Source organism: Aspergillus ruber (assembly GCF_000600275.1).
Source record: "Aspergillus ruber CBS 135680 unplaced genomic scaffold scaffold00013, whole genome shotgun sequence".
NCBI lineage: Eukaryota > Fungi > Ascomycota > Eurotiomycetes > Eurotiales > Aspergillaceae > Aspergillus > Aspergillus ruber.
In genome coordinates, this window is record NW_024467309.1 from 153,597 (window position 1) to 166,701 (window position 13,105).

At 50.4% G+C, this 13,105-nt stretch overlaps 5 protein-coding genes across 5 annotated transcripts; 2 read left to right on the forward strand and 3 right to left on the reverse strand.

The window, feature by feature from the left end:
• Positions 1-509: 509 nt before the first annotated feature.
• On the forward strand, positions 510-2,979 carry EURHEDRAFT_456341 (Zn(II)2Cys6 transcription factor; the record flags this gene model as incomplete). The annotated part of the gene is made up of 3 exons (XM_040784347.1): positions 510-842; positions 917-1,596; positions 1,686-2,979. 3 exons carry the CDS (start codon positions 510-512, stop codon positions 2,977-2,979), a joined length of 2,307 nt encoding a protein of 768 aa, XP_040638760.1.
• Positions 2,980-3,821: 842 nt separating this feature from the next.
• Positions 3,822-5,580, reverse strand: EURHEDRAFT_456065 (WD40 repeat domain-containing protein; the record flags this gene model as incomplete). Its single annotated transcript, XM_040784329.1, has 3 exons — positions 3,822-4,706; positions 4,764-4,927; positions 4,995-5,580. 3 exons carry the CDS (start codon positions 5,578-5,580, stop codon positions 3,822-3,824), a joined length of 1,635 nt encoding a protein of 544 aa, XP_040638761.1.
• A 212-nt stretch (positions 5,581-5,792) lies between these two features.
• EURHEDRAFT_515400 (inositol phosphosphingolipid phospholipase) lies at positions 5,793-7,205 on the forward strand (the record flags this gene model as incomplete). The annotated part of the gene is made up of 1 exon (XM_040786373.1): positions 5,793-7,205. One exon carries the CDS (start codon positions 5,793-5,795, stop codon positions 7,203-7,205), a length of 1,413 nt encoding a protein of 470 aa, XP_040638762.1.
• An 80-nt stretch (positions 7,206-7,285) lies between these two features.
• thiA (thiamine thiazole synthase) lies at positions 7,286-8,885 on the reverse strand. Its single transcript, XM_040787607.1, has 4 exons — positions 8,820-8,885; positions 8,713-8,771; positions 8,074-8,456; positions 7,286-8,024 (listed from the first exon to the last, which is right to left on the reverse strand). Exons 3-4 carry the CDS (start codon positions 8,417-8,419, stop codon positions 7,366-7,368), a joined length of 1,005 nt encoding a protein of 334 aa, XP_040638763.1. The 5' UTR covers positions 8,420-8,456; positions 8,713-8,771; positions 8,820-8,885; the 3' UTR covers positions 7,286-7,365.
• Positions 8,886-9,048: 163 nt separating this feature from the next.
• EURHEDRAFT_402732 (MFS general substrate transporter) lies at positions 9,049-12,647 on the reverse strand (the record flags this gene model as incomplete). The annotated part of the gene is made up of 5 exons (XM_040780160.1): positions 9,049-10,693; positions 10,995-11,617; positions 11,668-12,139; positions 12,190-12,388; positions 12,440-12,647. 5 exons carry the CDS (start codon positions 12,645-12,647, stop codon positions 9,049-9,051), a joined length of 3,147 nt encoding a protein of 1,048 aa, XP_040638764.1.
• Positions 12,648-13,105: the final 458 nt, after the last annotated feature.

The window sequence follows — 13,105 nt, forward strand, 5'->3', positions numbered from 1 at the left end:
ATATCCACCACAGGACAAACACTTTGGCATCGATGCTGGAACAGGGCAACTACTAGCCACAACCCCATGCTAACTGCACAGTACAGAGTAGCAGTGGCATCATATTTGAGCCGGGATACCCAAGTCATCCCTGTCTGAGCATTGCTTCTGTAAACCCTAACTGATAGGTTAAGCGCAAAACATAAGAGAATACTAGAGTACATCCTTGGTGTCAATAATTCAAGGGACACTACCACCACCACCACCACCACTACTACTACGACTACTACTACTACTACTACTACTACTACTACTTCTATCACTACTACCACCACCACTACTGCTACCACTATATTATACTTTTCTTCACAGGTGTTGAAAAATATCATACCCATGAAGGGTTTGCGCCAATCAGAAGTGATAAACACGCAAACCACATATGTCATAACGGTCCACCCTAGTTGCCACACTTTCTATCAGATCATCCCTCCCTGACTTCAACTGTCCCTCTTTCACGATCTTTCATCTTCATGAATCTACTACCCAAACCCCCGGATCCCTTCATTGACGCCAGTATGGACAGAATGGCCATACCACGTGCCGGTCCCCTACCGCCGCCAGCAACTCGTCGACGAGTCGGACGCGCCTGCCAGGCATGCCGCGATCGCAAGATCCGTTGTGATGGTAATAAAACAAGCTGTAAGCAATGCTTGGACACGAGTGTTGCTTGCAATTATCCACCAAACCGGCGCGAGAAAGACAAGGACGAGTTTCAGGACCTCAAGATCCAGAATGAACGGTATTACACTTTGCTGGGGAAGGTTGCGGAGAGGGCTGGTTGTATTGTAAAGGATATTGACCAGGTATCAGGAGTTTGTTGTCACTCTGGAGGAAAGAAAAAAGCTCTTATCTGACAAGCATATAGCCTGACGCGAAGAAAAGAAAACGTCCCCCCGACCATGGTCGCAAAGAAAGCTTCTCGGTCTCATCAGCAGAGTCCCTAGACGCCCTTGACGTTGTCGACGAAAACACCTATTTAAATGAAGAAAATAGAGCAACCGGGTTTGTAGAAAAAAGCTCAGAGGTACCTTGGCTACAGAGTTTGGATATTGAAGCTGAGAGAGTTAACCATCCAGGTCATACAAGCGCCAAGAGGAACGTTTCAGGAACAACGCGCGACAATCACATCGCCTCCGAGTCGTACCATACAAATGAACGGCCTATGGCTGAATGCGAGCGATTGAACCCGTATGACCTACCGCCGAAACACACGGCCGACGCGTACTACAACACATATTTCAACTTCGTTGACGTCCATTTCCCCATCGTTCGGAAATCACTCTTCACGGTGCAATATGAGCGGTATTACTCAAAACCCTTCCTCAAACCGGGGAAGAAGTGGCTTTGTGTCTTGAACCTGATTCTTGCTATCGCATCTCGTCACTGTGCGTCTGTTGGAAAAGACGTGCCCGATGGATCCGAGGATGAGATATTCTTTTCCAAAGCGAAAATGCTCAGTGCAAATGAGAACATCATCTATGACCATCCAGACCTACAGCAGGTACAAATTGAAGCCTTGTTAGCCTTCTATTTCTTGGTGCAATCACAAGTCAACAGGTGAGGAAAATCCCTTCAGTCACTACTTCATCGAGAAAAATATTCAGTCTAGTTCGCACGAAAATAGTTCTCTTCTAATAAAATTCCAGAGCATGGCAAATGATACGCATTGCATCGAGCTCAGCAATTGCTCTTGGAATCAACATGCACAATGTGAATGACAAGACTGACGCAGTATCCAAAGAGTCACGGTGCCGTCTTTGGTGTTCAATATTCATGCTCGAGCACTCCCTCACGACTATGACCGGCAGGGCCTCAAGCTTAGGTGAATCGTTCTCTGTACATGCGCCTATCCCGTTCACTGAAGACTCGTTCTCAGTCAGTCCCGCATCTTCTTTTCTTAGTAATGAATCGGAGCGCGAGAAGATCGCAAACTGGACTTTATTCGAAACTGAGTTACAGACGAAAAGCCGGACTCTGCGACTCCAATCTATCAAATCAAACCCGTCACTCTACTTCACCTATCAGATTGACCTGTCACTAATCGCCAGTACCATCACTAGTCGTATCTACGGGGTCCATGCACGGCGGGAAGGATGGGACCAGGTAGAAAACGCAATCAAACTATACTCCCAAAAGCTGAAAAATTGGGCATCTACTATCAACAATTTATTTGCTTTCTCTGATAATGATGGAGAGCTACTCTGCGGCCCTTCATCACGCGAACAAGCCAGCCTCGCCCTGCACTTCTACAGCACTTGCATCCTTACCTATCGTCCATGTCTCTCACGTCCAGGACTCTCGGAGCACAGTGGTATACATTTTCCTAGGAGTCGTTTTGGGAACGATACAGCACTCTCCTGTGTCCGGTCCGCACTTTTACTCCTTGCCGTCCTACCAGACGAGCCCGATAAGGAATGGTTCTTTACAGTATCACCATGGTGGACGATGCTATATTTCATCATGCAAGCATCAACTGTCCTCCTCATCCATCTCACAGTAGGCCCCGTGCACATAAGAACAGAACATGGCCACGAAGAACAACCAGAAGAATGCCCACACCCCACTGACATAGTACTCCCCAGCTGCAAAAAAGCTCTCCGCTGGCTCCACCACATGGCGAATTACGATCTCACCTGTAAAAATGGCTTCAATCTTTCTGTCAGTTTCTTCTATCGCGTTGCATCGTCCAGGGACCTCGATCTCGAAGGCGTGCCGCTTCCAATGTCCTTGCCGCTGGATGAGTCGAGTGGTTCTCGACGGTTATTTACCACACAGCCGGCTTCTGCAAGTTTGAGACATGAGGGCTTTGGAAGTAGCTCAACGACTTCTGTGCCTGGAACGGCGTGGCTAAGGGAATTGTTTCCACCGGGTCTTGTGCAAGAGCCGGATATGGCTTGGTTTTCTTCTATTGCAGATTTACCAGAGCTGCACAGGACATGATGGTAATGTATTTCTATCACGGATGCGACATTATTCGAACTATCAGACCAAATTGAACCGGATATCACAAATACCCCCGTCTACAACAATGAACCCAGCAGGCGCCAGGTATGTTCTCCCTCTAATCCCGATATGTTAAAGGAAAGCATTCACTACCCACTCCTTGACTTGGCGTCAGGTACCCGAACAGGGCTGCATTTCATAAGAGCATGGCTGGGCCACTCATTATTCATTTGTCATACCCACCTGTCCTAGTCCTAGATCAGGCTTCTTGAATAAATCGCTAATTTATCAATCTTTACTTGGAACAGCTAGCTGGTAATGGTTCCTTTCCCTTTGTTCGTTTATGCAATGAGATTGAGATTTGAGTTACATTTTCTTTCTTTCTTTCTTTCTTTCTTTCTTTTTTTTTTTTGAGTAAGGATACGAATTGTTTGCAAATGACCTATACGAACCAAAGCCTATCTTTTCACTCATTACACCCCATAAAATAATGCTATATTCCATCGAGCTCAAGATGAAAGTCCCAAAGATACGATACACATGCAGACAGACATCACCCACCATAATGCAATTATTCTAGATATTAGTATACAGCCCAGTTCCCGTGACTCCAACAAATGAAGCAATCAATCAATGTATAAGTCAATCAATCAACGAAGCAACTCCAGACACCAGGGTATCCTTTATTTTTGCGGACCGAAGAGGATGATGATGATGATGATGATGATGATAATATGATCATGTCAATCAAAGCAAAAGAAATGTAATAAACAACATGCCCATCCCGTAAATATATGTATGCAAAGGATTAGAAGAGAAGAAATGAGAAAGGGAATTGTTCATTCCATCATCACGTCGCCGTCACCGTCTCCAGTTTGTGTGCCACCGTTTGGGAGGTCGCCGTTTGGTGTGTTGAAATCGCCATTCGGAGGGTGGATGCCATTTGGTTGCAACGCTGCGTTTTCAACGGTGTCTGTCATGTCTGTGTCTCTATCTTTGGACTCGGACTCTGCCTCAGCTGATTGTTCATCGTTTTGGTCCTCCTCAGGAGACCTTTCGATCTCCTCCCAGACGCGAACCGTCCGGTCCAACCCACAACTAACCAGAAGTCGTTTATTCTTGATCACGCACGTGTCCACACCAAGGACCACATCGTTATGCCCCTCGATCCGCTGGAGGACCTCCTTGCTCACCACGTCCCAGCACAGTATCGACCCGTCTTCACTCCCACTGACCGCAAATGCATCTGGTGGGATGCCTGCATACCCGTATTTCCCAAATCCACCACTAATACTGTATTTTCGATTTGCGTGTCCCTGGTATGTCTTGATACACCTTCCCTCGACATAATTCCACAACCGCACGCAATCGTCCAGCGTCCACGCTAGCACGAACTTGCCATTCGGCGAGAACTTGACTGATGTGACAGGAGGATTGTCCTCGTGGACGAGTGTGCGGAGACATTGCCCCGTGGCCGTATCCCAGATTCGGATTAATCCGTCCGTTGCGCAGGAGGCGATTAGGGTTCCGTCCCAGACGACATCGATACCGCCAACAGGGTCGGAGTGTGCGGGGAGGGATTTCATGACTCGGGCGGAGCGAACATCCCAAAGATATACGGCTTCGTCGTAGGAGCCGCTGACGAGCATGTTGCCTTTGGGGGAGAAGGCGATTTGGTAGACGTAGTTGTGATGGCCGATGAAGGGGATGGGATGCGCCTTGCCCTGTAGATCATGGTTATTAGTTTATGGTTAGAACCAATGTGCAGTCCTAGGACTTACTGTTGATACATTCCACAGGCGGATGGTCTTATCGTCCGAACCAGATGCGATGGTTGCCCCATCGGGACTCCACGCAATGGTCGACACACCTGCCAGATGGCCCTCGAATGTATGAACAAGCTTGCCTGATAATGTATCCCAGATTTTGATTGCGCCGTCGGCTCCTGCATCATCATCAGCAACCCGCATTTGTAACCCGTAATCTGAAAGAGCATGGAAGCAATCGCATACCACCACTAGCAATCATGGACGCGTCCGGAGAAAAGCGCACAGCAGCAATCCCCCGCAAATGACCCCGAAGCAAATACTTCTCTTTATAATTTAGCCTATCCGGCTTAGGCGGAGGCGGAGGAGGTGGTGGAGGCACAGGTGTAGGAGAACGATCTGAATATTCCCCGTCGTCGCCTTCATCTTCCGCATCTCCGGCCTCGTCCTCCTGCTCATCCTGCTGATCAGTGTCCTCCGCTTCCTCATCCATCTCCTCATCCTCATACCGCTCCGACATCATGTCCGAGTCTTGTACCGGGCTGGGACTGCGATGGCCGCGATTCCTGCGCGACGACCGCCAGTACTCCTCCGCGTCCACAGCCAACTCGTCCGGGCTTTCTGAGCCGGAGAAGCTGCGCGACCTCGGATACGGGCGCTTTGGCGGATAGGCCTTTTGGATGGACCAGCTGGTACGCCGGCGTGCCTCGTCGTGATCGGAGCCTGCGGCGAGTTCGTCGGAGGAGGATTCAGCGGGAGACTGGACGATAGGGGCATTACGAGTGTTGTTTCTGGGGGGATCCAGTCGGCGGCGTTTAGAGGAGTTGTCCATTTGCGCGCGAACGCACCGGGATTCTGCAGACGAGAAATAATAAAGCCTGTATTGAAGGAAGCGAAAGGAGGAATTACTGCAATTGATCTTGTCTGTAAAAAGCCGGGCCAATCGCGGGTGTTGTATGGGGAAGGCGGTGACCCCGACATAGCTACTCGCGATTTGTCTACAAGCATATCAACTCAATCTCTCAATCATAGGACTTAATGGCAATGTCTACTGACTCCTCCGCTGGGGAAACTCCCTCCATCCGCATCCTCACCCTCAACTGCTGGGGCCTCAAATACCTCGCCACACACCGCCACGCCCGCCTCTCCCAAATCGGCCACCAACTAGCCACCTCCAACCCGCCCCCCGAAATCGTCGGCCTACAAGAATGTTGGACGCAACAAGACTACGAATCTATTCACCACCAAACCCGACACATCCTTCCCTATGGGAAATTTTACTACGGTGGCATCTTTGGTGCCGGTCTCGCCATCCTCTCCAAATGGCCCATCGAAGAAAGTAGCATGTACGGATACCCGCTCAACGGTCGGCCAACAGCGTTCTTTCGCGGAGATTGGTACGTCGGGAAGGGTGTTGCTTGCGCACGGGTTCGGTTTGGGGAGGGGGTCAGTGATGTGGCAGAGGTGTTTTGTACGCATTTGCACGCGCCGTATGAGAAGGAGCCGCACGATTCGTATATCTGTCATCGGACTGCGCAGGCGTGGGAGATTGCGAAGTTGATGCGGGGTGCGGCGGAGCGCGGGCATTTGGTTATTGGATTGGGGGATTTTAATATGGTGCCGAGTTCTTTTGCGCATATGTTGATTCGTGCGCATGCGCCAGTGCAGGATGTGTGGCAGGTTTTACATCCGGAGTCGTCGGTTGCTGCGGCGGTGGATCCGGTTGAGAAGAAACGAGGGAAACCTATACCTACAGCTGAATTCAATCTGCTTGAGAACGGGGCTACTTGTGATGGAAAGTATAATACGTGGCGCTGGTCGAAGGCGGACCAAAAACGGTTGGATAAAGGGGAGAATATCGGTGTTGATAAGGATGCGCCTTGCCCCCGTGGAAAACGGCTGGATTACATCTTTGTTGGTGATGGGGGATATCCACCTTCATTTCCGGAACCGAAATGGGCTATCGAGTCTACGAGGATTGCCATGACAGAGCGTCATCCGACACTGCGCTGTTCGCTGAGTGACCATTTCGCTGTGGAAGCTGTCGTGACCCGCCGCAGGCCAGATTCATCGAACAGTGAATCCACACAGGAGCAGGAGCAGAAGCACCGTACACACTCCCCCAACGCCGTTTTGGCACCGGACACCTACGACCGCATCCTCGAGATGATCCACAAGTACAATCTTCGGGAACGTTCGCAGCGACGTTGGCGAATGGCACATTTCATTCTTTCCGTGATTGTATCGATTGGCTGTTTTGTTGGAGTATGGTGGACTGGTGGCCTGTCGTATGTGGCGTTTATATTGATCCTGGTTAGTACGCTGAGCTTCGGGGCGGGTATTCTGGATGGCTTGATTGGAGGGTTGTTTGTATCGAGTGAGTTGCGGGCGCTCAAGGAGTTTGAGTGGGAGGTTCGGAACGCGAAGAGAATTGTTGAACAATCCAAGGGGGTGTAACTGTACAGGCTGGACCATAATACTATTGCACTTATTGTATAGGTCAAATAATAACTAATAAATACGGGAATGGTTTACTGAATGTCTTCATGCAGTCAAAATAATTCAATTGATTGGCAGGCTGCTATCATGATGATACTATCACATTATGAAGGTGTGCTTACTCGGCACACTCACGCTGGCGCTCGTCAAAGATAGACAGAGCCTCCTCAGCAGCCTTCACACCACTAAGAACCATGGCGCCAAAGGTAGGGCCCATACGGTTGAAGCCGTCAATCTCAGACAGCTCCATACCGCCAATGATGAGACCCTTGGCAACCTCACGAGTGTTCTTAACGATAGCATCCTCGGCCGAGTTCATGTCCAGACCGCGCATGCCGCCCAACTTGTCGACACTGTTCATGGACACCAGACGCTTGGCGCAGAAAGCACCAAAGGGTCCGTCGTGGCCAGTGGTACTGATGATGACAGGGGCGTTGATGGTGTTGGGGTCCATGCAGGAGTGATCGTCGTGATGCAAGGTGACCAGAGTCCAGTTGGTAACAGCACCGGCGATGCGGGTCTCCTTGGGGTTGCCGCTGGCGGCCGGGCGGGTGATCAAGTCCTCAACGCTGGTGGCGTTGAAGAGCTTGACGTTGGGGAAGGACAGAACCTTAGACAGTAGTGTCGAGGTGAACAACGAAGCGTGCTTGACGACGACGTAGTTGGGGTTCTCGGGGTCGGTCTCATAGGGCACGCCCAACTCCTCCAAGAAAATGTTGGCAGGACGACGCATGACCATGGCGGAGAAGAGCTGGCCTCCCAGCCAAGCACCACCACCTGTTGGAGTTAGCAGAAGACGACACTCAATAGGCAGAACAAAACTAACCAGGAGAGACCGAAGCCTCGACAATGGCAATTTTCAAGTCCGGACGAGCTTTGGCCAAAACATAGGCAGTGCTCAGACCGCAAGAACCAGCACCGACGATGAGAATATCAGTCTCAGCGTACTTGTCGAGGTCCTGGAAGTAGCGGCGAGTCATAGCCCGCGAGACCTGGCTCTCACGGATGGGGGCGAACTTGAACTCATCCCACTTGCCGCCAAACTGGTCTAAGAGCTTGGTCTGAGACTCACCACCGGTCAAAGTGGTTTTGGTCACATCGGGGGCAACCACCTTACCCTTGATGGTGGTGATAGGGGCGACAGTGTCGAAAAGAGCAGCGGGAGGAGTCATTTTGGATGCTGTTGCTGGTGTTGCTGGTAATGATCAAGTCGATCGTGACTATACCCGGTTAGCCATTCCATCAAAGAGGGGAATAAGGGAAAGCATGATTCCTTTCGCTGGTATTATCCAGATCAAGTTTTAGCCGTATAATCTCAGAACGAACCCAGCCTTGCTGTCCGCACTATGCTGTAGTACATCCAAAATAGGATATCCACGATATAGCCCGGAACAACAAGAATAGGAACGAACACCGGCTCATGCCCAGACGTTACCTGAGATACCTTGATCATTTTGATGATAATCATCCCAGCCAAAGCGAGACCATGGCTTCCATAATGGACGGGGCCATATACATTTAGTCCTATATATGGTTAGTAAGTTCCATGAGGATAGAATGAGAGAGGAGAACTTGTTGGTGATATAACTGCGTATGGATAGTAATTGTTTACTTGGGAATGTGAAAAAGAGAAGAGACAAAGGAGGAGAGAAGAGGGGTTATATGTACAGCCGCTATTCCCAATCAGGCAAGTGACAGAATCCGGTCGTGATCCCGGTCCCGTGACTCACGATTGCTTCATTCTTGGATTAGAATCGTTTCAATTGGCTTCAAAAGGCCTCAATTGACATCTATGGCACACTCAAACCTCCACCTGGACCTTTAAGCCGCTCCCCTCAACCCAATGCTTTTGCTTTCCGACCTTTTCGATCTTCCCGGTGTGTTCATCCAGACTGTACGAGCTATCCCGCATGACGTCCCCGTTCCACCTCACCCGCAACCGGAGCACAGTCTGCCTCTCGCCTTTCTTCTCTTTGGTCAACTCGTCCCACTGCGAGTCAAATTGGATCCTCCACTGGGTCTCATTTCCAGAGACTTTACCCGCTGGATGCACATCGCCAATCAGAGCGGCTACCCGTCCCAAGTATCGACACCACCAAACTTCCCCTGCGGACACACACCGGCTCAGTCGTGTGTAAAGTGATTGATCGGTCGGAGCCAGTTCTCCATCCCAGCGCTCGCACAGTATGAGGGCAAGTAAGGCCCGGTCAGTATGGGTAAGGCTGTTGGTGGATGCTAGGAGGCCTGTGGTGGTGCTATGTAGGGCAGTTGCACACCGGGACTCTTTGGGGATGGTGACATGGGCGAAGAGTAGATTAGCCAATGCAAAGAGCAGATGAGGGGAAAAAGAGGGAGGCACTTGCGTCAACCCCTCTGGTGGTGGGGTAGATGGCAAGACTGATGACAAGAGACGCTGAAAGACGTCTGCTGACGCCGTCGCATAGGGCCTCGTCGCTACTAAGAGGGGATCCTCAGCACGGATCTCCACAGGCAGTCGATCAAACAAAAAGCCCTCACGCACGCCTCCTTGGCAGAATTGGATGTTCTGGATGTCCGGCAGTGCATCGACGAGCACATTGACCAGGAAGGCCACAGCCGGGACCTGCGATGCTCGTCGCTTCGACACGCCAAATATCTTGGTATCCGCATCCACTGTCCCTAGCACCGACGTTGTATCATGAAACACTTTCTTGCGAACCCGGAATCCATTAATGATAGGAATCGGATACGGATTCACAGAGGCCTGCTCCATGAGCAAATACCCCCAACCGCGAAACCCACCACCACAAAGATACAAATCAAGCCCACCGCGCTCCTTCGCCATCTGTAAAAGCCCCTCTGGTACATCCAAATCTCGATATGCGTGCTGGAAATCCCTCACCATCTCACCCTTCAACACCTCCCTTCCCTTCTTATCTCCCTCAACCTGCTCCAACCTATTCTTCAACGCCGCTGCACCGTAGGGGAAACTAAACGAACCGTGCGGACTCATCCTAACTTCCCCATCCCTGTCAGTCATAATCCAAGTGATTTGCGTACTCCCACCCCCCAAATCCATAACCAACCCACCAGCCGGCTTCCCACAACTTGCAACAACCCCCATCGCCCCAATCCTCCCTTCCTCCTCCTTCTTGAGCATCCTTACCTCCCACCCCGTTCGTTCTCGAATCTGCGCCCTGAATGCCTCAGAATTTGGCGCCGTGCGCGTAGCCTCCGTCGCTAGCACATGTACATTCTCTGGCGGTACATCGAAGTCCTCGCAGACAGTCTGGAAGTGGACGAGGCGGGTGAGGACGTCTTGGATTATATTGCCGGGGATGGGGCGGCGCGTGTTGTTGGGGGATGAGAATTGAGCGTCGTAGAGGGAGATTCCAGCGCGGGAGTGGTAGATGGTTGGGAGTTGGTGGGAGTTGGCGTTGGTTATTGAGAAGCGGATGCCGTTGCTGCTGTAAAGTGAGTATCGTAGGGGTTGTGGAGATATAGAGGGGACTACCTTCCCATGTCCACTACGGCGTGGAGGAAAGAAGGATCTGAGGCCATGTTCATTATAGTAATGATGTTGAAGCAGGAATGCACAGATATATTTGTCAGATATGAAAGTTGAAGCGAAAGCGGGGTCTCGTCATAGACATTAGATTACTACATAATAAGCTATAAACATACCACTAACAATATATAAAAACGAAACCATATATACCATCCATCATTAATCATAAATCCTACACATGCTCATATCATAGAACAAACCGAAAATCTGCTCCATAATTTTCCTCCGCAATAACCCCTTTCTCGCTACTTTCCCTCTCCTCCCTTGTCCCATACTTCTTATTCAATCTCCAGTTCTCCCAAGCTAGCAAACACCGCAGACTCAGTGCCAAAAATGTTGTGAAGAACATGAATGCCGCGCAGATCCATTGTCCTTTGATATAGCGTGGCCCTTCGCTAGATGGGAAGATATTCGTGCCTAGGAATGGTCCGCATTGTCCGATGAGATTAAGGAGGACGATGCCCATTCCGCGACGGCTGTCGGAGCCTTGGTTATTAAGGACCCAGGGGAGGATGTTACCGATGCAGGGGAAAACACCCGCAGCGGCGAGGAAAACGCCCAGATAGCGGACACCCACAGCGGTGCAGGTTGCGAGGAGAACGTAGCCGACTGCGCCAATTACCGATAGGAATATGATCATGAGGCCCCGCTGCTGAAATTTATCTGCTAGCCAGGTGCTGAGAATCGTCACGAGGAAAGCGAGGAAATATGGAGGTGCGGTGAGGCCTTGGGCGTGGATGGAGGTGAAGCCCATGTCTTGAAGGATAGTGGGGAGGAAGACGGGGAGGGAGGAGAAGCTGACATTGCAGCTGAAGTACATGAACTGGTCTTGTTAGCGCAACCATAATAATAGGGAAGCGAAGAGGGACGTACGGCAGTGAGCCACGGTTTCGCGTCCAGCAAAGTCATCCCCAGGTCCTTCCAGTCGATCCCGTCCACGCGATCCACTTCACCCCCGCGGCGCAAGCTCCTGATGCATGCGACCTCTTTCTCCTCTGCTGTCAGGAAATTCGCAGAAGCTGGACCATCGGGTAAGTAGAACCAGGCAAGCACCGCACCAATGAGTGTAGGAACACCCTCGACAAGGAAAAGCAACCGCCAGCTAGTCAACAGGGGATGCCCGGACGTGATTCCATATGCGAGTGCACCGGCGAACGTGCTAGCCAACGGAGCAGCAGATGCGTACAATCCACACCGCAGTCCCAGTTCATTCCGACGATAGAAGAACGACATCAGGTAGGGGACTCCGGGGCCAAAGGCCGCCTCGAAGAGTCCCAGGAGGAAACGTAAGGCCATCATACCCTGCCAGTTTTGCGTCGCTGCTTGACAGACGGCCATGACGCCCCTATTCGTGTTAGCTTGAATCGTTCACGTTCCCTATGAGTGGGAGCTTACCATCCAAAAACAGCCACGGCGGCCCATATATGAGGCGGAACGATCTTCCACATGATTCCTAGGAACTCGAACACGGTGTAGGAGATATAGAAGATAGTTAGGAGCCATGAATAGTCATCACTTGAGAGATGGAGGTCATCCTCCATGCCCGCGATTTTGGCATTTCCGATATTGCTCCGATCCAGCGAAGCTAACAGATCTGGAAGGAGTCAGTAACATTGATTTTTCTTCATATGATTTGACCACATACACAAAAACCCCAAGAGTAACGGAAGTCGACAATCCAGTTTTCTCAACATGCGCTTTTCCACTGCCAGATCGATGTGCACGACCGGAGTCGGAGGTAACGCCGTGTCATTCTCATCGGAATGATGTGACGGTAGCTGTTTCTCGGTATCGTTGGTCGGGGCTTGTTCGATAATGTCTTCAGGGGGATCTTCTTTGCCGAAGAAGCCCATGTTGATTGATTATTAGTTAGTAAAAGTAGTAGTGAGAGTCGCAATTGCGATTGAGAATAAATTGGAGACATGTTGCAGATTCCGGGGAGCAGTCAAGCTTTATACGTCGAAATTTAGCTGGGATCTGCATTTCATAGCTTGGACAGGCTTTATTCTGGAGTAACGCTGAGTTTCTATTGAATCTTCCGGGGGCTGAACTGCGAGTGATCAATACGATTCCGACTAGTATAAGGCTGATCAATGACATTTATTCTGTTCCTTCATTGTAACCACGCCTGGTACTCTGTACATTTTTGTGTTTAAAATGCAACATTTGCATCCCCTCAGCTGAGGATGCGATTCATTATTATTGCTGGGTTAATTCCCCATAAAATCACTGATCAGCAGTGCCGGAGCGCCGATGAGCTCACTTTCGGGTGTTCCCATTCGCTTTTACCGAACATATTCCGTATTTGTAG